This window comes from Bombina bombina, chromosome 5 (genome assembly GCF_027579735.1).
Source record: "Bombina bombina isolate aBomBom1 chromosome 5, aBomBom1.pri, whole genome shotgun sequence".
Taxonomy (NCBI): domain Eukaryota; kingdom Metazoa; phylum Chordata; class Amphibia; order Anura; family Bombinatoridae; genus Bombina; species Bombina bombina.
The window spans coordinates 988,693,563-988,717,970 of NC_069503.1; the positions used below are offsets into that span (position 1 = coordinate 988,693,563).

Consider the following 24,408-nt stretch of genomic DNA (forward strand, 5'->3'; position numbering starts at 1 on the left):
GTTGTCCGACTGAAATCTGATGAACCTCAGTGTTGCTAACTGAGGCCAAGCTAGAAGAGCATTGAATATTGCTCTTAATTCCAGAATGTTTATTGGAAGGAGTTTCTCCTCCTGAGTCCACGATCCCTGAGCCTTCAGGGAATTCCAGACTGCGCCCCAGCCTAGAAGGCTGGCATCTGTTGTTACAATCGTCCAATCTGGTCTGTGAAAAGTCATTCCCTTGGACAGATGAATCCGAGACAACCACCAGAGAAGAGAATCTCTGACCTCCTGGTCCAGATTTAGTAAAGGGGACAGATCTGAGTAATCCCCATTCCACTGACTCAGCATGCATAATTGCAGCGGTCTGAGATGCAGGCGCGCAAATGGCAATATGTCCATTGCCGCGACCATTAAGCCGATTACTTCCATGCACTGAGCTACTGATGGGCTTGGAATGGAATGAAGGACACGGCAAGCATTTAGGATTTTTGATAACCTGGACTCCGTCAGGTAAATCTTCATCTCTACAGAATCTATAAGAGTCCCTAGAAAGGGAACCCTTGTGAGTGGTAACAGAGAACTCTTTTCCATGTTCACCTTCCACCCATGCGACCTCAGAAATGCCAGAACTATCTCTGTATGAGACTTTGCATTTTGAAAACTTGACGCTCGTATCAGAATGTCGTCTAGGTACGGAGCCACCGATATGCCTCGCGGTCTTAGAACCGCCAGAAGCGAGCCCAGAACCTTTGTAAAAATTCTCGGGGCCGTAGCTAACCCGAAGGGAAGAGCTACAAACTGGTAATGCCTGTCTAGAAAGGCAAACCTTAGGTACCGATAATGATCTTTGTGAATCGGTATGTGAAGGTAGGCATCCTTTAAGTCCACTGTGGTCATGTACTGACCCTCTTGGATCATGGGTAGGATGGTTCGAATAGTTTCCATTTTGAATGATGGAACTCTTAGGAATTTGTTTAAGATTTTTAGGTCCAAGATTGGTCTGAAGGTTCCCTCTTTCTTGGGAACCACAAACAGATTTGAGCAAAATCCCTGCCCTTGTTCCGTCCGCGGAACTGGGTGGATCTCCCCCATTACTAGGAGGTCTTGTACACAGCGAAGAAAAGCCTCTTTCTTTATTTGGTTTGCTGATAACCTTGAAAGATGAAATCTCCCTTGTGGAGGAGAAGCTTTGAAGTCCAGAAGGTATCCCTGAGATATAATCTCCAACGCCCAGGGATCCTGGACATGTCTTGCCCAAGCCTGGGCGAAGAGAGAAAGTCTGCCCCCCACGAGATCCGTTTCCGGATAGGGGGCCCTCTCTTCATGCTGTCTTAGGGGCAGAAGTAGGCTTTCTGGCCTGCTTGCCCTTGTTCCAGGACTGGTTGCTTTTCCAACCCTGTCTGTAACGAACAGCAGTTCCTTCCTGTTTTGGAGCGGAGGAAGTTGATGCTGCTCCTGCCTTGAAATTACAAAAGGCACGAAAATTAGACTGTTTGGCCTTTGATTTGGCCCTGTCCTGAGGAAGGGTGTGACCCTTACCTCCAGTAATGTCAGCAATAATCTCCTTCAAGCCGGGCCCGAATAAGGTTTGCCCTTTGAAAGGAATATTAAGTAATTTAGATTTAGAAGTTACATCTGCTGACCAGGATTTAAGCCATAGCGCTTTGCGGGCCTTGATGGCGAATCCGGAGTTCTTAGCCGTTAGTTTGGTTAAATGCACAACGGCATCCGAAACAAATGCATTAGCTAGCTTAAGGGCTTTAAGCCTGTTCATAGTCTCATCCAATGGTGCTGTGCGAATAGCCTCTTCCAGAGACTCAAACCAGAATGCCGCTGCAGCAGTGACGGGCGAAATGCATGCAAGGGGCTGTAATATAAAACCTTGTTGAACAAATATTTTCTTAAGGTAACCTTCTAATTTTTTGTCCATTGGATCTGAGAAAGCACAACTATCCTCCACCGGGATATTGGTACGCTTGGCTAAAGTAGAAACTGCTCCCTCCACCTTAGGGACCGTCTGCCATAAGTCTCGTGTGGTGGCGTCTATTGGGAACATCTTTCTAAATATCGGAGGAGGGGAAAAAGGCACACCGGGTTTATCCCACTCCTTGCTAATAATCTCTGTAAGCCTTTTAGGTATAGGAAAAACGTCAGTACACACCGGTACCGCATAGTATTTATCCAGCCTACATAATTTCTCTGGGATTGCAACCGTGTCGCAATCATTCAGAGCCGCTAATACCTCCCCTAGCAATGCACGAAGGTTCTCAAGCTTAAATTTAAAATTTGATATTTCTGAATCCGGTCTCCCTGGATCAGATCCGTCACCCACAGAATGAAGCTCTCCGTCCTCATGTTCTGCAAATCCAATCTGGTCTGTGAAAAGTCATTCCCTTGGACAGATGAATCCGAGACAACCACCAGAGAAGAGAATCTCTGACCTCCTGGTCCAGATTTAGTAAAGGGGACAGATCTGAGTAATCCCCATTCCACTGACTCAGCATGCATAATTGCAGCGGTCTGAGATGCAGGCGTGCAAATGGCAATATGTCCATTGCCGCGACCATTAAGCCGATTACTTCCATGCACTGAGCTACTGATGGGCTTGGAATGGAATGAAGGACACGGCAAGCATTTAGGATTTTTGATAACCTGGACTCCGTCAGGTAAATCTTCATCTCTACAGAATCTATAAGAGTCCCTAGAAAGGGAACCCTTGTGAGTGGTAACAGAGAACTCTTTTCCATGTTCACCTTCCACCCATGCGACCTCAGAAATGCCAGAACTACCTCTGTATGAGACTTTGCATTTTGAAAACTTGACGCTCGTATCAGAATGTCGTCTAGGTACGGAGCCACCGATATGCCTCGCGGTCTTAGAACCGCCAGAAGCGAGCCCAGAACCTTTGTAAAAATTCTCGGGGCCGTAGCTAACCCGAAGGGAAGAGCTACAAACTGGTAATGCCTGTCTAGAAAGGCAAACCTTAGGTACCGATAATGATCTTTGTGAATCGGTATGTGAAGGTAGGCATCCTTTAAGTCCACTGTGGTCATGTACTGACCCTCTTGGATCATGGGTAGGATGGTTCGAATAGTTTCCATTTTGAATGATGGAACTCTTAGGAATTTGTTTAAGATTTTTAGGTCCAAGATTGGTCTGAAGGTTCCCTCTTTCTTGGGAACCACAAACAGATTTGAGCAAAATCCCTGCCCTTGTTCCGTCCGCGGAACTGGGTGGATCTCCCCCATTACTAGGAGGTCTTGTACACAGCGAAGAAAAGCCTCTTTCTTTATTTGGTTTGCTGATAACCTTGAAAGATGAAATCTCCCTTGTGGAGGAGAAGCTTTGAAGTCCAGAAGGTATCCCTGAGATATAATCTCCAACGCCCAGGGATCCTGGACATGTCTTGCCCAAGCCTGGGCGAAGAGAGAAAGTCTGCCCCCCACGAGATCCGTTTCCGGATAGGGGGCCCTCTCTTCATGCTGTCTTAGGGGCAGAAGTAGGCTTTCTGGCCTGCTTGCCCTTGTTCCAGGACTGGTTGCTTTTCCAACCCTGTCTGTAACGAACAGCAGTTCCTTCCTGTTTTGGAGCGGAGGAAGTTGATGCTGCTCCTGCCTTGAAATTACAAAAGGCACGAAAATTAGACTGTTTGGCCTTTGATTTGGCCCTGTCCTGAGGAAGGGTGTGACCCTTACCTCCAGTAATGTCAGCAATAATCTCCTTCAAGCCGGGCCCGAATAAGGTTTGCCCTTTGAAAGGAATATTAAGTAATTTAGATTTAGAAGTTACATCTGCTGACCAGGATTTAAGCCATAGCGCTTTGCGGGCCTTGATGGCGAATCCGGAGTTCTTAGCCGTTAGTTTGGTTAAATGCACAACGGCATCCGAAACAAATGCATTAGCTAGCTTAAGGGCTTTAAGCCTGTTCATAGTCTCATCCAATGGTGCTGTGCGAATAGCCTCTTCCAGAGACTCAAACCAGAATGCCGCTGCAGCAGTGACGGGCGAAATGCATGCAAGGGGCTGTAATATAAAACCTTGTTGAACAAATATTTTCTTAAGGTAACCTTCTAATTTTTTGTCCATTGGATCTGAGAAAGCACAACTATCCTCCACCGGGATATTGGTACGCTTGGCTAAAGTAGAAACTGCTCCCTCCACCTTAGGGACCGTCTGCCATAAGTCTCGTGTGGTGGCGTCTATTGGGAACATCTTTCTAAATATCGGAGGAGGGGAAAAAGGCACACCGGGTTTATCCCACTCCTTGCTAATAATCTCTGTAAGCCTTTTAGGTATAGGAAAAACATCAGTACACACCGGTACCGCATAGTATTTATCCAGCCTACATAATTTCTCTGGGATTGCAACCGTGTCGCAATCATTCAGAGCCGCTAATACCTCCCCTAGCAATGCACGAAGGTTCTCAAGCTTAAATTTAAAATTTGATATTTCTGAATCCGGTCTCCCTGGATCAGATCCGTCACCCACAGAATGAAGCTCTCCGTCCTCATGTTCTGCAAATTGTGACGCAGTGTCAGACATGGCCCTCATATCATCAGCGCGCTCTGTCCTTAACCCAGAGCTATCGCGCTTGCCTCTTAACTCAGGCAAATTAGATAATACTTCTTTCATAACATTAGCCATATCTTGTAAAGTGATTTGTAAGTGCCTTGATGTACTTGGCGCCACAATCTCACGCACCTCCTGAGCGGGAGGCGAAGGTACTGACACGTGAGGAGAGTTAGGCGGCATAACTTCCCCCTCGTTGTCTGGTGATAATTTCTTTACCGATAAAGACAGACTTTTATTTAAAGTAACATCAATACAATTGGTACACATATTTCTATTGGGCTCCACATTGGCCTTTAAACATAATGAGCAAGCAGATTCATCTGTGTCAGACATGTTAAAACAGACTAGCAATGAAGCTATCAAGCTTGGAAATTTCTTTCAATAAGTTTACAAGCAATATAAAAAACGCTGCAGCGCTTTTAAAAACACAAAAAAACTGTCACAGTTGAAATAACAATGAACTAATACAGTTATAGCAACCAATTTTTAACAGTAAATGTATGAAATTAGCAGAGGATTGCACGCATTAGCAAAAGGATGATTAACCCCTCAATACCCAAAACGGATAATCAATTTTAGATTTAAAACTTTTCTCACAGTCAAACACACTGTCACAGGTCTGCTGTGACTGATTACCTCCCTCAAAAATGAATTTTGAAGACCCCTGAGCTCTCTGGAGACGTCCTGGATCAAAGAGGAAGAAGCAGGAAGACTGTGCTAGAATTTTAACTGCGCAACAAGGCGCTAAAAAAAGATCCCTCCCACTCCTATTACAACAGTGGGAGACCTGATATAACGGTTTCTATGCAGAAATATACGTTAGCCATGTGGAAAAAAATCATGCCCAAAAGATTTATCACCAAAGTACCTCACAAAACGAATAACATGCCAGTAAACGTTTTAAAAACAACTTTCCAGTGGTATGCAAAGTTATCACTAAGCCTGCTACCAGTCGCTTCTACTGCAGTTAAAGGCTTATACATTTATTTCAGTACTAACAGTATTTAAAGTTAAATTCTAGTCCCCAGAAAATAACTCAACTGCACATACATTTATCAGCCTGATACCAGTCACTACTACTGCATTAAAGGCTGTACTTACGTTATATGGGTAACAGCAGTGTTTTCTTAGTCAATTCCATTCCTAGAAAATATTTTACTGCACATACCTCATTTGCGGGGGACCTTGCATGCTATTCCCTTCTCTGAAGTTACCCCACTCCTCAGAATGTGCGAGAACAGCCAGTGGATCTTAGTTACGTCTGCTAAGATCATAGAAAAACGCAGGCAGATTCTTCTTCTAAATACTGCCTGAGAGAACAAACAGCACACTCCGGTGCTATTTTAAAATAATAAACTTTTGATTGAAGAATGTTAAGTAAAAAACTCCTATCTCCTCTCACAACCTCCATTGTTGAGACTTGCAAGAGAATGACTGGATATGACATGTGAGGGGAGGAGCTATATGGCAGCTCTGCTTGGGTGATCCTCTTGCAACTTCCTGTTGGGAAGGAGAATATATCCCATAAGTAATGGATGACCCGTGGACTGAACACACTTAACAAGAGAAATAGAAGTTCATTTAAAAGTGTCCTAAAATTACAAGCTCCAGCTGAATCATGCGAGATGAATTTCGACTTTCCTATCCCTTTAACTTTATGTATTATTCTACATGAATCTCAATATAAAATCGTTCACTAGCTCCTATGAAATTTTGTATCTGTCTTCAAGGTATTTTGCTCAGCTACTAGGTAAGGTTTCAAATACATTTGTCAACACGTGACTAAGTGCCACCAATTTCCGTACAGCTTGGTACACGAGTCACAATAAAAAGGTAAGCACTTACCGAATCCTCCGAAACACGCCTTGAAGCACTGAAAAGACACAGATCAGCAACACCAGCAAATAGAAAGGCAAAAGGGAGGACTGTGTGAGCCGTAAAATATAGTCCTGCGATGGAGGCTGCAAGGAATCCTGGCACAGCAGCCAATTTACTGTGAAGTTTCTAGATTTAGAAGAAAAACAGAATTTATGCTTACCTGATAAATTACTTTCTCCAACGGTGTGTCCGGTCCACGGCGTCATCCTTACTTGTGGGAATATCTCTTCCCCAACAGGAAATGGCAAAGAGTCCCAGCAAAGCTGGCCATATAGTCCCTCCTAGGCTCCGCCCACCCCAGTCATTCGACCGACGGACAGGAGGAAAAATATAGGAGAAACCATATGGTACCGTGGTGACTGTAGTTAGAGAAAATAATTCATCAGACCTGATTAAAAAACCAGGGCGGGCCGTGGACCGGACACACCGTTGGAGAAAGTAATTTATCAGGTAAGCATAAATTCTGTTTTCTCCAACATTGGTGTGTCCGGTCCACGGCGTCATCCTTACTTGTGGGAACCAATACCAAAGCTTTAGGACACGGATGAAGGGAGGGAGCAAATCAGGTTACCTAAACGGAAGGCACCACGGCTTGCAAAACCTTTCTCCCAAAAATAGCCTCCGAAGAAGCAAAAGTATCAAATTTGTAAAATTTGGCAAAGGTGTGCAGTAAAGACCAAGTCGCTGCCTTACATATCTGATCAACAGAAGCCTCGTTCTTGAAGGCCCATGTGGAAGCCACAGCCCTAGTGGAGTGAGCTGTGAGAATGAGAGGAAACGGTGGGAACACATAAGCTAGGTTGAAAGTCCAAGGTGCTACTAGTGCATCCACTAGTCGTCTTGGGATCCCTGGATCTGGACCCGTAACAAGGAACCTTGAAGTTCTGACGAGACGCCATCAGATCCATGTCTGGAATGCCCCATAATTGAGTCAACTGGGCAAAGATCTCCGGGTGGAGTTCCCACTCCCCCGGATGGAAAGTCTGACGACTCAGATAATCCGCTTCCCAGTTTTCCACACCTGGGATGTGGATCGCAGATAGATGGCAGGAGTGATCCTCCGCCCATTGTATTATTTTGGTCACTTCTTTCATCGCTAGGGAACTCCTTGTTCCCCCCTGATGATTAATATACGCAACAGTCGTCATGTTGTCTGATTGGAATCTTATGAATCTGGCCTTTGCAAGCTGAGGCCAAGCCCTGAGAGCATTGAATATCGCTCTTAGTTCCAGAATGTTTATCGGGAGAAGAGACTCTTCCCGAGACCATAGTCCCTGAGCTTTCAGGGATTCCCAGACCGCGCCCCAGCCCACTAGACTGGCGTCGGTCGTGACAATGACCCACTCTGGTCTGCGGAAGCTCATTCCCTGGGATAGATGGTCCAGGGTCAGCCACCAACGGAGTGACTCTCTGGTCTTCTGATCTACTTGAATCACTGGAGACAAGGCTGTATAGTCCCCATTCCACTGTTTGAGCATGCACAGTTGTAATGGTCTTAGATGAATTCGTGCAAAAGGAACTATGTCCATCAACCCTACCACTTCCATGCACTGAGCTATGGAAGGACGTGGAACAGAGTGAAGAACTTGACAAGCGCTTAGAAGTTTTGACTTTCTGACATCTGTCAGAAAAATCCTCATTTCTAAGGAATCTATTATTGTTCCCAAGAAGGGAACTCTTGTTGACGGAGACAGAGAACTCTTTTCTATGTTCACCTTCCATCTGTGAGATCTGAGAAAGGCCAGAACGATGTCTGTATGAGCCTTTGCTTTTGAAAGGGATGACGCTTGTATTAGAATGTCATCCAAGTACGGTACTACTGCAATGCCCCTTGGTCTTAGAACCGCTAGAAGGGACCCGAGTACCTTTGTGAAAATCCTTGGAGCAGTGGCTAACCCGAATGGGAGGGCCACAAACTGGTAATGTTTGTCCAGAAAGGAGAACCTTAGGAACTGATGATGTTCTTTGTGGATAGGAATATGTAGGTACGCATCCTTTAGATCCACGGTAGTCATAAATTGACCTTCCTGGATAGTGGGTAGAATCGTTCGAATGGTTTCCATTTTGAACGATGGTACCCTGAGAAATTTGTTTAGGATCTTTAAATCCAGAATTGGTCTGAAGGTTCCCTCTTTTTTGGGAACTACGAACAGATTTGAGTAAAATCCCATTCCTTGTTCCGTCATTGGAACAGGGTGTATCACTCCCATCTTTAACAGGTCTTCTACACAATGTAAGAACGCCTGTCTCTTTATTTGGTTTAAGGATAAGTGAGACATGTGGAACCTTCCCCTTGGGGGTAGTTCCTTGAATTCCAGAAGATAGCCCTGAGAAACTATTTCTAGTGCCCAGGGATCCTGAACATCTCTTGCCCAAGCCTGAGCAAAGAGAGAGAATCTGCCCCCTACTAGATCCGGTCCCGGATCGGGGGCTACTCCTTCATGCTGTTTTGTTAGCAGCAGCAGGCTTCTTGGCCTGCTTACCCTTGTTCCAGCCTTGCATAGGTTTCCAGGCTGGTTTGGGCTGTGAGGCATTACCCTCTTGCTTAGAGGATGCAGAATTAGAGGCCGGTCCATTCCTGAAATTGCGAAAGGAACGAAAATTAGACTTATTCTTGGCCTTGAAAGGCCTATCTTGTGGAAGGGCGTGGCCCTTTCCCCCAGTAATGTCTGAGATAATCTCTTTCAATTCTGGCCCAAAGAGAGTTTTACCTTTGAAAGGGATGTTAAGCAATTTTGTCTTGGATGATACATCCGCTGACCAAGACTTTAGCCAAAGCGCTCTGCGCGCCACAATTGCAAACCCTGAATTTTTCGCCGCTAATCTAGCTAATTGCAAAGCGGCATCTAAAATAAAAGAGTTAGCCAACTTAAGTGCATGAACTCTGTCCATAACCTCCTCATACGGAGTCTCTCTACTGAGCGACTTTTCTAGTTCCTCGAACCAGAACCACGCTGCCGTAGTGACAGGAACAATGCACGAAATGGGTTGTAGAAGGTAACCCTGCTGTACAAAAATCTTTTTAAGCAAACCTTCCAATGTTTTATCCATAGGATCTTTGAAAGCACAACTATCCTCGATAGGGATAGTAGTGCGCTTGTTTAGAGTAGAAACTGCCCCCTCGACCTTAGGGACTGACTGCCATAAGTCCTTTCTGGGGTCGACCATAGGAAATAATTTCTTAAATATAGGTGGGGGAACAAAAGGTATGCCGGGCTTCTCCCACTCCTTATTCACTATGTCCGCCACCCGCTTGGGTATAGGAAAAGCGCCGGGGTGCACCGGAACCTCTAGAAACTTGTCCATCTTGCATAATTTCTCTGGAATGACCAAGTTGTCACAATCATCCAGAGTAGATAACACCTCCTTAAGCAGTGCGCGGAGATGTTCTAATTTAAATTTAAATGTCACAACATCAGGTTCAGCTTGTTGAGAAATTTTTCCTGAATCTGAAATTTCCCCATCTGATAAAACCTCCCTCATGGCCACTTCAGATTGGTGTGAGGGTATGACAGAACAATTATCATCAGCGCCCTCCTGCTCTTCAGTGTTTAAAACAGAGCAATCGCGCTTTCTCTAATATGCAGGCATTTTGGATAAAATATTTGCTATGGAGTTATCCATTACAGCCGTCAATTGTTGCATGGTAATAAGCATTGGCGCGCTAGATGTACTAGGGGCCTCCTGCGTGGGCAAAACTGGTGTAGACACAGTAGGGGATGATGTAGTATCATGTCTACTCCCCTCATCTGAGGAATCATCTTGGGCAATTTCATTATCTGTGGCAGTACTGTCCTTACTTTGTTTGGACGCTATGGCACAATTATCACACAATTTTGAGTGGGGAGACACATTGGCTTTCACACATATAGAACATAGCTTATCCGAAGGCACAGACATGTTAAACAGGCTTAAACTTGTCAATAAAGCACAAAAAACGTTTTAAAACAAAACCGTTACTGTCTCTTTAAATTTTAAACAGAGCACACTTTATTACTGAATATGTGAAAAAGTATGAAGGAATTGTTCAAAATTTACCAAAATTTCACCACAGTGTCTTAAAGCCTTAAGAGTATTGCATACCAATTGGGAAGGCCCTCCCTGACTGGAAAAGGTGTCTAACACAGTGCCTGCCGTTAAAAAACGTTAAAGCAATCGATTTAGCCCATAAAAGTGTCTACCAGTTTTATAGCCCATATTAAGCCTGTTATTCTGTTTGAAACTAAGAAAATGGCTTACCGGTCCCCATGAGGGGAAATGACAGCCTTCCAGCATTACACAGTCTTGTTAGAAATATGGCTAGTCATACCTAAAGCAGAAAAGTCTGCCAACTGTTTCCCCCAACTGAAGTTACTTCATCTCAACAGTCCTATGTGGAAACAGCAATCGATTTTAGTTACTGTCTGCTAAAATCATCTTCCTCTCACAAACAGAAATCTTCATCCTTTTCTGTTTCAGAGTAAATAGTACATACCAGCACTATTTTAAAATAACAAACTCTTGATAGTAGAATAAAAAACTACAACTAAACACCACATACTCTTAACCATCTCCGTGGAGATGTTGCCTGTGCAACGGCAAAGAGAATGACTGGGGTGGGCGGAGCCTAGGAGGGACTATATGGCCAGCTTTGCTGGGACTCTTTGCCATTTCCTGTTGGGGAAGAGATATTCCCACAAGTAAGGATGACGCCGTGGACCGGACACACCAATGTTGGAGAAAAAAGGATCACAGTACAAACATAATCTAGTTGCACTTGGAGTTGACTTCAGGAAATTCCAAATTAAAGTCAATTAAAAAAAAACAAAAACAAAAAACTTACTTGGTTATGTTAAGCCCAAATTTTACTTCAAGGAGTTTCATAATTTGCCAATTTTCTTTATGGGGAACCACAGACTGAAATAAAAAACAGAAGACAAATAGCTTAGAGGTTGAACAGACAAACTAATAAGGTCAAGACAGCCCATGGCTTGTCAGCTTTGATGTAATATTACGAGTTACATTCAACAATGTGAATGCATTTGTAAAATATCAATAAGAATACTCAGTTTACAAAAAGAGGAAGATGTGTTACCAAATAATGTATATAGGCACAGCCAGGTAAGGGAGAACAAAATAATAATAATAATAATAATAATAATGTATATAGGCACAGCCAGGTAAGGGAGAACAAAATAATAATAATAATAATAATAATAATAATAATAATAATGTATATAGGCACAGCCAGGTAAGGGAGAACAAAATAATAATAATAATAATAATAATAATAATGTATATAGGCACAGCCAGGTAAGGGAGAACAAAATAATAATAATAATAATAATAATGTATATAGGCACAGCCAGGTAAGGGAGAACAAAATAATAATAATAATAATAATAATAATAATAATAATAATAATGTATATAGGCACAGCCAGGTAAGGGAGAACAAAATAATAATAATAATAATAATAATAATAATAATGTATATAGGCACAGCCAGGTAAGGGAGAACAAAATAATAATAATAATAATAATAATAATGTATATAGGCACAGCCAGGTAAGGGAGAACAAAATAATAATAATAATAATAATGTATATAGGCACAGCCAGGTAAGGGAGAACAAAATAATAATAATAATAATAATAATAATAATAATGTATATAGGCACAGCCAGGTAAGGGAGAACAAAATAATAATAATAATAATAATAATAATAATAATAATGTATATAGGCACAGCCAGGTAAGGGAGAACAAAATAATAATAATAATAATAATAATAATAATAATGTATATAGGCACAGCCAGGTAAGGGAGAACAAAATAATAATAATAATAATAATAATAATAATAATAATGTATATAGGCACAGCCAGGTAAGGGAGAACAAAATAATAATAATAATAATAATAATAATAATAATAATAATAATAATGTATATAGGCACAGCCAGGTAAGGGAGAACAAAATAATAATAATAATGTAATTTCCTACCGCAATGTTAATATTTAAATACTTATATAAATTAATGCTAAACAGCCAGAATGAGGTGAGGATAAAGACCTGTTGCTGCTGGCAGAATGAAGATTTTCCAGCTAAACTTCAGTTAAAGGGGAACTAAATGGCGCTACTGATGTCATTTCAGATATAAAAGTGAAGAGGCTTTTTAATTAAATATAAAGTTCAATTACTGTGCCCCAATAAGTGTCAGTAACGTCCCTTCCAGCAGGAGAATGGAAGATAAAAATACACTTGCCAGATTCTCAATCATATTTTAAGTAAATAGATACAAAGATATGTGATAGAAAATTGTATAAATCTATGTCCTTAGAAACATTCCTTAGCTGGCAGAATGTTAAAGAAATCACTGTGGCACTTTACTTACCCTTATAAAAAAATTAAGTGATACTGCTATCGTGAACGCCAAATAAAAATACATTATCTTCATCACTTTTGCTCTGAATGTGCCCTTTTTTACACTAATCTGAAAAAGAAAAGCATTAGAAATTGCAATTCAAACAAACAGAATAAAGTATATTGTAAACAATGACTGCCTGTACCCACCTGAAGGCTTTTGGCAATCATTGAACCTGCCACAAGGCTAATCAACGGAGAGGTTAGTAGTGCAGAATTCTCAAATTGGAGTAGATACCCAACGAATACAGCAAATAAGTACATTCTATGTATTTCATACACCTTTGGAAAGAAGAATGAATGTTCTTATTAAAACATGACATTTTTGCAGTTCATTATAGCGATGACTATAGCAGAGACATAACCGAAAATCTGCAATATTTTGATTATTTAATCCTTATAAAAAGTTTTAAAAGTAGGAAAAATATGGATCAGTTCTTATAACAGTTGAATAATCTGCATGTTAGCTAACATGGAGACACATATTAATTAAATTAAACATGTGCCCCATTAATTGGTTCTGCAGTTACTCTACCTAGAACAGTGAATCTCAAGTTTAATGTATACTCAAGGCAAAAATAAACTAAGTGACAACTTGATGTTACTGGGTGTGTAATGTTTATACTACAAACTAGAACCATGACTGACATTAAAGTAATCTATTTGTATACGTCAGTAATAAAGTACTGCATTGCAAAAAAGCTCTGTATCATTAAAGCACGGCCATATTTTAGCACATTTTTCAATGTTTTGCAAATCAAGATCAGTTCAGGAATATACCCTTTGAAAAGCATGGTGAGATGAAAAGATGTAAATAAACTTGAGCAATCATTGTGTAGAATGTTATAGGGTCAATAAATTTAACCATACTTAAGCATGATAGAGGCACTCCAGCCTCACGGTGGAAGAGGGGCAAGGTGGAACAAGCATTGCACAGATAAATAATACATGTACTGTATATTGCAATGTTTTATTTTCCGTATAGGGACAACTGTTTGTAGTTCAGGGAAATCAGTTTTTTAAAAGCCTCTTATTTGCCAACGCCAGTAAGAGACCGATATAAATGAGCTACTACAGTGACCAAACTATTGCTACGTAGAAAGCAGTAAGGTCAGAGTGCTGAGGACTGGCTTATGCACTTCAGCCTCTTGGGGAATTCAATGTTTAGTTTAATGCCATCTTAAGACACACTCCTCCTTTCTTCTGTGGACCCTCATGTTAACATTTCCTTTAGTCTTGAAAATGATAAAAAAAAAAAAAAAACAAGTATACTATAAAAATGCAAAGAAAACAAGCTTAGAAAAACAACAGATAAGCTAAATATGTAGAGATACAGATATGCACTGAGCACATATGAGAATGTTTGTATGATGCTATGAATCACTAGAAACAAGTGTGCTGACAGTTTAACTCCAGTACTGACAAAAGATAATATTTTACAGAATAAAAGACATGCTGCATTGGCTGTTCTTGGAGTACCAGGTGCTTTGTAGCCCTTACAGTTTAAAGGATCATTTAATACAGCAGAATTGCACATTCAATAATTACTTAATAAAAAGACAAAGCACAATAGGACAATAGCACTTGAGAAATAGAATGAATGAGAAATAGATTTGCTTTTCAAACAAATTTCATCACGTGACAGCCATCAGCCAGTCACAGACTCGTATAAATATACACTGTGAACTCATGCACATACTCAGGAGCTGGTGCATATTAAAAGACTGTGCCACTTTACTAATAGAAGTAAACTGGAAAATTTATAAATCTGAATGCTCTATCTGAAACATTAAAATTTATATTTTGAGCAAAAAGAGAGGGGGCAAAATAGAGGGGGTAGAGGGGCAAAATAGAGGGGGGGAGAGAGAAAGAGGGGGAAGAGGGGGCAAAATAGAGGGAGAGAGAACTAAAGAGAGGGGGAGAAAGAGGGGACAAAATAGAGGGGGGAGAGAGAGCTAAAGAGAGGGGAGAGAGAGAGTTAAAGAAAGGGGAGAGAATGCAAAAGAGAGGGGGGAGAGAGAGCTAAAGAGAGGGAGAGAGAGAAAGACAGGGGGAGAGAGAAAGACAGGCGGAGAGAGAGTTAAAGATAGGGGGCGAAAGCAAAAGAGGTGAGAGAGCAAAAGAGAGGGGGAGAGAGAGCAAAAGAGAGGGGGGAGAGAGATCAAAAGAGAGGGGGGAGAGAAAGCAAAAGAGAGGGGGGGAGAGCGCAAAAGAGAGGGGGGAGAGAGCTCAAAAGAGAGGGGGAGAGAGGGCAAAGAGGGGGGAGAGAGAGCAAAATATGTGGGGGAGAGAGAGCAAAAGAGGGGGGAGAGAGAGCAAAAGAGGGGGGAGAGAGAGCAAAAGAGAGAGGGAGAGAGAGCAAAAGAGAGAGGGAGAGAGAGCAAAAGAGAGAGGGAGAGAGAGCAAAAGAGAGAGGGAGAGAGAGCAAAAGAGAGAGGGAGAGAGAGCAAAAGAGAGAGGGAGAGAGAGCAAAAGAGAGAGGGAGAGAGAGCAAAAGAGAGAGGGAGAGAGAGCAAAAGAGTGAGGGGGAGAGAGCAAGAGTGAGGGGGAGAGAGCAAGAGTGAGGGGGAAAGAGCAAGAGTGAGGGGGAGAGAGCAAGAGTGAGGGGGAGAGAAAGCAAAGGAGAGGGGGGAGAGAGAGCAAAAGAGGGGGGGAGAGAGAGCAAAAGAGGGGGGAGAGAGAGCAAAAGAGAGGGGAGAGAGAGCAAAAGAGGGAGGAGAGAGAGCAAAAGAGGGGGGAGAGAGAGCAAGAGAGGGGGGAGAGAGAGCAAAAGAGGGGGGAGAGAGAGCAAAAGAGGAGGGAGAGAGAGCAAAAGAGGAGGGAGAGAGAGCAAAAGAGGAGGGAGAGAGAGCAAAAGAGAGAGGGAGAGAGAGCAAAAGAGAGAGGGAGAGAGAGCAAAAGAGAGAGGGAGAGAGAGCAAAAGATGGGGGGGGAGAGAGAGCAAAAGAGAGGGGGGAGAGAAAGGAGACGGGGGAGAGAAAGCAAAGGAGAGGGGGGAGAGAAAGCAAAGGAGAGGGGGGAGAGAAAGCAAAGGAGAGGGGGGAGAGAAAGCAAAGGAGAGGGGGGAGAAAAAGCAAAGGAGAGGGGGGAGAAAAAGCAAAGGAGAGGGGGGAGAAAAAGCAAAGGAGAGGGGGGAGAAAAAGCAAAGGAGAGGGGGGGAGAAAAAGCAAAGGAGAGGGGGGAGAAAAAGCAAAGGAGAGGGGGGAGAGAGAGCAAAGGAGAAGGGGGAGAGAGAGCAAAGGAGAGGGAGGAGAGAGAGCAAAGGAGAGGGGGGAGAGAGAGCAAAGGAGAGCGGGGAGAGCAAAGGAGAGCGGGGAGAGCAAAGGAGAGCAGGAAGAGAGAGCAAAGGAGAGCGGGGAGAGCAAAGAAGAGCGGGGAGAGCAAAGGAGAGCAGGAAGAGAGAGCAAAGGAGAGGGGGGAGAGAGAGCAAAGGAGAGGGGGGAGAGAGAGCAAAGGAGAGCGGGGAGAGAGAGCAAAGGAGAGCGGGGAGAGAGAGCAAAGGAGAGCGGGGAGAGCAAAGGAGAGCGGGGAGAGCAAAGGAGAGCAGGAAGAGAGAGCAAAGGAGAGCGGGGAGAGCAAAGGAGAGCGGGGAGAGCAAAGGAGAGCAGGAAGAGAGAGCAAAGGAGAGCGGGAAGAGAGAGCAAAGGAGAGCGGGGAGAGAGAGCAAAGGAGAGGGGGGAGAGAGAGCAAAGGAGAAGGGGGAGAGAGAGCAAAGGAGAAGGGGGGAGAGAGCAAAGAAAAGAGGGAGAGAGAGCAAAGGAAAGAGGGAGAGAGAGCAAAGGAAAGAGGGAGAGAGAGTAAAGGTGAGGGGGAGAGAGAAAAGGAGAGAGGGGAGAACAAAAGAGAGGGGGAGAGAGCGAAAAGAGAGGGGAGAGAGAGCAAAAAGAGAGGGGAGAGAGAGGAAAAGAGAGGGGAGAAAGAGCAAAATAGGTGGGAGAGAGAAAGCAAAAGAGGGGGGAGAGAGAGCAAAAGAGAGGGGGGAGATAGCAAAAGAGGGGGAGACAGCAAAAGAGAGGGGGGAGCAAAAGAGAGGGGGGAGACAGAGCAAAAGAGAGGGGGAAGAGAGAGAGGAAAAGAGAGCACAAAAGAGAGGGGAGAGAAAGCAAAATAGGTGGGAGAGAGAAAGCAAAAGAGGGGGGAGAGAGAGCAAAAGAGAGGGGGGAGACAGCAAAAGAGGGGGAGACAGCAAAAGAGAGGGGGGAGAGAGAGAGCAAAAGAGAGGGGGAGAGCAAAAGAGAGGGGGGGGAGAGAGCAAAAGAGAGGGGGGAGAGAGAGAGCAAAAGAGAGCACAAAAGAGAGGGGAGAGAGAGCAAAAGAGAGGAGAGAGAGGAGGAGAGAGAGCAAAAGAGAGGGGGAAGAGAGAGAGCAAGGGGTGGGACCGCTGTACTACAAAAAATGGCCCGTATGCACGGGCTTTAGGACTAGTTATAAATAAATGATACCTTGTCTTTGTGGACCATGGATAGACCATCAAGCAGCGACAGAACCAAGGCCTGTACGAACAGCAGGTAATGGCTGTACTCCCACATCATTATGAAGGTATACGTGGAGGCACTCATTATCAGGTAACAAATACTCTGCAGAAACAGGAGACAAGTGAAAGTTTAGTCACAAAATACTAATATTTTTCCAGCTATATCAGAAAATTACTGATTTAGTTATGCACCAATAGAAATGCACAGATAGATCACTGAAATTATTGGGAAATGTACTATTTAAAGTTTAATAGGCTCATATTTTAAATAGAAAAAAGGGGGATAACAAATAGTTCATATATAAAAAATTATATCTTTATTAGATTAACATGTTAGAAACGATGTAAGCAAGCTACAGTAGAGGGTAAAAAAGTGAAAGTCTGACCGGTTTCGGCCACAAAGACCGTAGTCGTAGACATAAACGGGTGAACAAGGTGCTCATTATTTAAAATCAAACAACCACTCCTATTGGTGGTACCTTAATTAATTATTTAACCCTCAGTATACAAATAAACAGGAAAAGAGGAAGAGAATGCATATTTAGGCAAATTTGAGTACAGATATAAATATAAAGGGAAACAGCAGAATGATAGCACTCACTATGTTGTGTATATGTTGTAAGACATACATCCTTTATACATAAACAAGTAAATATATTAGATTTGTAAAGAAAAATGCATATTAATCAAGTGTTAACGTATATCTAATGGGAACAGATACCTATAGGTTCCCAAAAGAAGCAAAATCAATCATCTAGATCATACGTATATATACATATACTTTTAATAGGAGGAATGTGAAGAGTTCCAAAGAACACATAGTCAAAAAACAAGTTGCAGGGATCTTATCTATGCCAGTAATTGATTATATCAAATTCAGAGTTGAATCCCACAGGCAACAGGCTATTCAACCTATGAATCCAATAAATCTCCAGTCTGCACAGAATTTGGAGTTTATCACCACCCCTTGGTGGTTTCACAATCTGTTCAATAGCCTGCCACCTGAAGTGATTCACATTCCCACAATGAACCTCAAGGAAATGTCTGGACAGGGCTGACACATCTCTCACATTGTCAATATATGAGAGATGTTCCTTTATACGTTTACCCACCTCTCGGGTAGTTCTACCAACTTACTGCCTTAAACATTGTACACATTCAACCAAGTAAATGACAAATTTACTTTTACATTTGACACATTCTCTGGTCTCTAAAGTTTCAGAGGATGTGGCAGATCTAAATGTAGTGGAAACAAGCATGTGGTCACATGATTTACAATTTCTCCTACCACATTTGTAAGTCCCCTGCACACTGCATGTTGCGATATTTGTAACAGCTCAGAGACTTTATATTTATCTTCTCACTTATTTTATATGTATTAATATTGTGGGATTTGGTAACCTTTATATATGACGCACCGCATTTTTTACTGGGGAGAAATATTTTTTCAGGTTCATATTTTATCAACTTAAATAGCTTTATTTAACTAATGCTTGCTCCTCCCTCCTCACACTTAGGTCCTTGTGCAGATCTATTCCATTCAAAACAATCTTATATTCATTGAGCTTCTTGAAACTTAGTAAAAGTTGATTCTGTGTACATAGTTTTACAAGGGGGCAATGAAATTAAAAGGAAAGTAGGGTCAAAATTAAACTTTAACGTTTCAGACAGAACATGCAATGCTAACCAACTTTCCATTTTACTCCTCTAATCTAATTTGCTTTGTTCTCTTGGCATCAAAAGCACACACAGGTAGGCTCAGGAGCAATGTACTACTGTGAGCTAGCTTCTCATCATTGGCTCACCCAATGTGTTTACCTAGCTCCCAGTATAGCATTGCTCTCTTTCAACAAAGAATTTCAAGAGAATGAAGCAAATTTGATAAAAGAAGTAAATCTGAAATCTGTATGCTCTATCTGAATCATGAAATAAATATTTTGGGTGTATGTCCCTTTAAGCTCTATTTCTCAACTCTGTATGTTTATTTTATAACATTTTTGCTGTGAAGAAGGGGCCTGTTATTTCTGCAGACACAAATTCACAGTTTTGAACTACAAAAAAAAACAACTAATTTTATGCTTACCTGATAAACTTATTTATTTCCGGATATGGTAAGTCCACGGAATCATACATTACTGTTGGGAATATCACTCCTGGCCAGCAGGAGGAGGCAAAGAGCACCACAGCAAAGCTGTTAAGTATCACTTCCCTTCCCACAATCCCCAGTCATTCGACCAAAGAAAAAAGGAGAAAAAGGAAAATAACACAAGGTGTAGAGGTGCCTGAGATTATAGTTAAAAACAACTGTCTTAAAATAAGGGCGGGCCGTGGACTCACCATATCCATAAATTTTGTTTTCTTTCCTAAAATACGGTGAATCCACAGAATAATCAATTACTGTTGGGAACCAATACCCAAGCTAGAGGACACAAATGATTAGGGAGGGACAAGACAAGTAACCTAAACAGAAGGTACCACCGCTTAAAATAATTTTTCTCCCCATAAGAAGCCTCAGAAGAGGCAAAAGAATCAATTTTTAAAATTTTGAAAAGTAAGAAGGAAAACCAAGTTGCAGCCTTGCAAACCTATTCCACAGAAAATTTAAATTCGAAAGCCAAAGAAAGGGAGACAGCCCTTGCGGAAGAGCTGAAATTCTCTCAGGAGGCTGCTGTCAAGCAGACTCATAAGCCAACCGAATATTCTTCTCAACGAAAGAGAAAAAGAAGTTTCTGACCTCTACGTCTTCCAGAAAAACAAACAAACAGGGCAGAAGACTGGAGGAAAATCCTTAGTCGCCTGCAGATAGAAATAAATAACACACACAACATTCAAGATTTCCACTAAACATCCCTCATAAAAAGGAGGATCAGGATATAGTGAAGGAACAACAGTTCCTGATTTCTATTCAAAACCATATTAGGAAGGAACCTAACTTAGAACAAGGAACCGCCCTATTGGCATGAAAGACAAGATAAGGCGAACCACACTGCAAGGCTGAAAGTTCCAAAACTCTCCGAGCAGAAGAGATTTTTAGCCAAAGGAACAAAACCTCAATATATATGGAATGCATTAGCTCAAACGGAGCCTGCTCCAAAACCTTAAGAACAAGATTAAGGTTAGCAATAGACAGAAACACAGGCCTGATTCTGATCAATGTCTGGCAAAAAGATGCAGGTCTTGCACGACCACCAGACGCCTATGCAGCAAAGGATAAACAGAAGAAATCTTACCCTTCATGGCACTGATCAACAAGCTCTTTTCAAGATCTTCCTGGAAAGAGGACAAAATTCAAGGAATCCAGACCCTACTCCAAGAGTAGTCCTTGGATTCACACCAAATATATATATACGCCATATCTCGTGGTAAAAAACTCTATAGGAACAGACTTGTGAGCCTGAATCATGGTCTCAAAGACCGATACAGAAAAAACACGTTTGGACAGAACTAAACGTACCATCTCCAAGCAGACAGTCTCAGATAAAACGAGACTTGGATGAAGGAAGAGGCCCTGGATTAGAAGGTCCTCCCTCAGAGGCAGCCTCCAAGGTGGGAGAGACGACATCTCCACTAAGTCTGCACACCAGATCCTGCGAGGCCACGTAGGGACAAATATAATCCCGATATTCTCTCCTGTTATATAATCCCGACGTTCTCTCCTGTTTGAGACGAACAAAGATTTGTGGAAGGAGAACAAAAAGGATGAAAACAGGCAAACAAGACAATCTAAGGACGACTGATGCCCAGCTATCAGCGCATTGTAAATCGCTCTCAACTCCAAAATACTAAAGAGGAGAGTAGACACTTCCGCCTCCGTAGATCCTGCACCTTAAACCAGACCCAGTCTGCTTCAGCAGTTAGGCGACCATGGTCACATCACCCAGGAATGTCTCCAGAAGCATGCACCCCTGTGACAGATACTCCTGAAAGAGCCACTATGGGAGAGAGTCTCTATCGACTGATCCAGATCTATCCTCTGAGACAGATCCAAAGTTCTCCATATTATTGAAAATAGTAACGGGAATGATGTCCATGGAAACCAACAGACCAATTCCCTCCATACAAATAATCACTGAATAGTGAAGGAAAACCCAACTGTAGCTATCCAAACTCCCAACATCCTGGTTGCAAGATAGCCAAGTTCTCTACCAGGCCACTACAGCTTGCTGTTGGCCAGACAGAAGACTGCCGGTAAAGGAATATAACCTTGATTAGCTGACCTCTGTTAAACATCTTTTCCTAGATAATCTATTAAGGTCCCATCTTACCGCACCTGGAATTTACAGTATGACTTCAAATAGACATCCAGCGCCTAGCTGGACACGAACCAACAATCTTGAGCTGCAAAGTCTCAGATAACCATCAGGCTACATCGGTCTGCTCATCATGCAGGTACTGACCAGGCCTAGCTCTACTTAACTTCCCAGATCAAACGGATCAGGAGCAATCAGATATTGTGGCAGTAGACCCAAGAAAATCACCCTTGAAGATGGGACAAGGGAACTCTATTCCAGATGTATTTCCCATCCATGGGAAAATAGATTGGACCAGATATCCTAAAAAAGAATTTGCTTGAAGGAAGGAAGACACCTGAACCAAATATTGTTCAGAAAAAACTCTCATGCCTAAGGACAGGTCCTCTTGAATCAAAGGAGAAAGAATACTACTTTGAAGGACAAAACCTGAGTTACATAAGGTAAATACCAGATCCTGTTCCAAAATTGGAACTAGAACTATCACTCCCAGAGAGGAAGGTCCTGGACCCAAATCAGGGAATGTTACTCATCATACCTGGTTTGCGGATACTCTAGCTAGCAGCACTAAAGTGCATAGATAATAATTCTCAATTTTTTCCTTTGGAGAAAACCGCCCCTGGGAGGAAATCTTAGATCTGACTCAAAAGGCAAAACTGACCCTGCTGAAAAAGGAGAGTAAAGTCTTCCTTTAGTCCTATTTTTCTGATGAGTGGTAGAAAAAACCCTTTTTTGCCCGAAGTCAAAAGATAATTCTGCTAGACTAAATCCAAACAAGGTCTAATCCTTAAAAGGAGATGCCAGAAACAAGGATTTGGAGGAAACTTAAAAAAATGAACCTGCAACAGCAGCACTAAGTCACAGGTAGGCTTCTCAACTGACCCAGACTTCAGCCACAATGCACAGCGGCTAGTACAGTAAGTCTAAAAGAGACAAGGCATTGCTCTGAATGAACACTTAAACCTCCAGCATCTAATCCATGGATCTGTAAAGAGCAGTCACCATCCGTAAGGGTCAAAGTTCTCAGAGCCATAGTAAAAAAACACTCCCTTCTACATAGGGCACCAAGCAATTTAGAGGAGTCAGTGACAGGAAAGTCCTTTAAAGGACGGAAAAAAATGAGAATGGTATCTCTAGTTTCTACTATTCCTGTGAAAATATCCAAGGCATGTTAGGAACACTTCCTCATAGGAAGGAACATCATAGAAAAGGAACATTTTACAAAACTTTCAAAGGTTGACAACGACAGGGGTATCAATGTCGCCCAAGTAGCCAAAAACCTCCTTTAATAGTACATGAGTTGTGCAAGCATACATCGGAAGAGGACCACTTAAGCATCAGATGAAGGAATTATACTGTCCTATATGAGAATTTACCCCCAAAAGCTACCGGCACATTCTCCTAACCAGACTTAGGAGAGAGAGCAACCTGTGTAGCCGAATGAGGAGCAGCAACCTTACTATCTGGATCTCTCCTCTTGCATTTTCTGTGAAAAATTCCCTGCACTGTCTGGAACAGGACCACAGTGGTATCCTAGTAAATATTAATTTTACTAAATATCTGAGGGTTGACAGCGACAGAAAATCGGAGTTGTCCCAAGTAGCCAAAACCTCTTTTAACCATACACGAGGTATTCAGGCATAAATCTGAAGGATAACACTTCAGCACCAGATGAAGGAATTATATTGTCCAAATCTGAGATTTCACCCTCAGAAGCTATATCGCTCACCAAACTTAAGAAAGAGAGCAGCTTGAGTAGCAAAATGTGGAGCAGAAACCTATTATCTGAAACTTAAAATATCCTCTTGCTTTTACCCTGTAAGAAAGGGAAAGCAGATAAAGCCGCAGTTACCGCAAAGGATACCTGCGCTGCAAATCTGCAGGCAAATACACTCCTTCCAGAGACTTTAGAGGACCCACAGAGCACTGCATGTGACGTCAGAGGCGCTAGAGACGTTGAAGGAGAAAACTGTGGCCATGCCTGAACAGTATAATCCTGGGAGACAAGAGGCTCAGGAATCAACAAACTAACTGTACATTTATACAGTTTGGATATTTGTGCCCTACCAGAATAGGGAATCAAACTTATGAGAAAAACCATGAGGCATTATCATGCAGAAATCTTGAATATGAGGGTTAAAATGATTTGTTAGGTCCTAAAACCAATCATTCCTAATTCCTAGGAACAGACCCTGTACCAAGAAATCAAAAAGCCCCATAAGTTAATTCTTTTAACATTTTGACTTGCTTACCACTAACTACAGTGGTATTCACAAATTAAAACTTAACTGGAGGAATAGAAAATATTTGTCCTTTTATCTACATTTTTTCCTGTCTTTAAGTAATGATTATTTTGTCCAGCAATGTTTACTTATTTACATTTTCTTATCCGAACGATCTCTCTATAAAGACTGCTCCTCAGAGTCAGACACAGACAAAACAGGAACTCTGCTCCGTTCCCCTATCGACAAACGAGGCGGAGTTACAGACACTAACTCGGATTTTCATTTTCTCCTCCAAGAGGGCGCCGCTCCGCTTCACTGAGGAGGCGGAGCCATGAGAAACGGCATGGGGATGAAGCGCAGATCTGTACATCGCGTTGCATCCCACCGTCATCAATACAAACTAGTCAAGGAATCTTACCCCCAAGTATAAAACAAGGCCAATGCTCCGCTTTCTATCAAAAAGCGGAGGAATGCCACAGTGCACACTCTTCCTTAGTAAGATTCAGTGTACTTCTCCCTATAGGCATGGTGCTGTAAGTATAAAAGCACGCTTTACCTAAAAACACCTATATTTCTGAAACACAGAGAATAAGGGTAGGATTAACCCCTAAGGATTAAACAAAC

At 42.3% G+C, this 24,408-nt stretch overlaps 1 protein-coding gene across 1 annotated transcript in view; it reads right to left on the bottom strand.

The window, feature by feature from the left end:
- Positions 1-17,432, bottom strand: part of DPY19L4 (dpy-19 like 4) — a gene marked incomplete at its 3' end in the record, with an annotated part of 41,416 nt that extends 23,984 nt beyond the window's left edge. Inside the window, 5 exon segments of the mRNA XM_053715212.1 lie at positions 6,400-6,558; positions 11,255-11,328; positions 12,807-12,905; positions 12,986-13,117; positions 17,278-17,432. Coding sequence (XP_053571187.1) covers positions 6,400-6,558; positions 11,255-11,328; positions 12,807-12,905; positions 12,986-13,117; positions 17,278-17,394 — 581 coding nt within the window.
- Between the last annotated feature and the right edge of the window lie 6,976 nt (positions 17,433-24,408).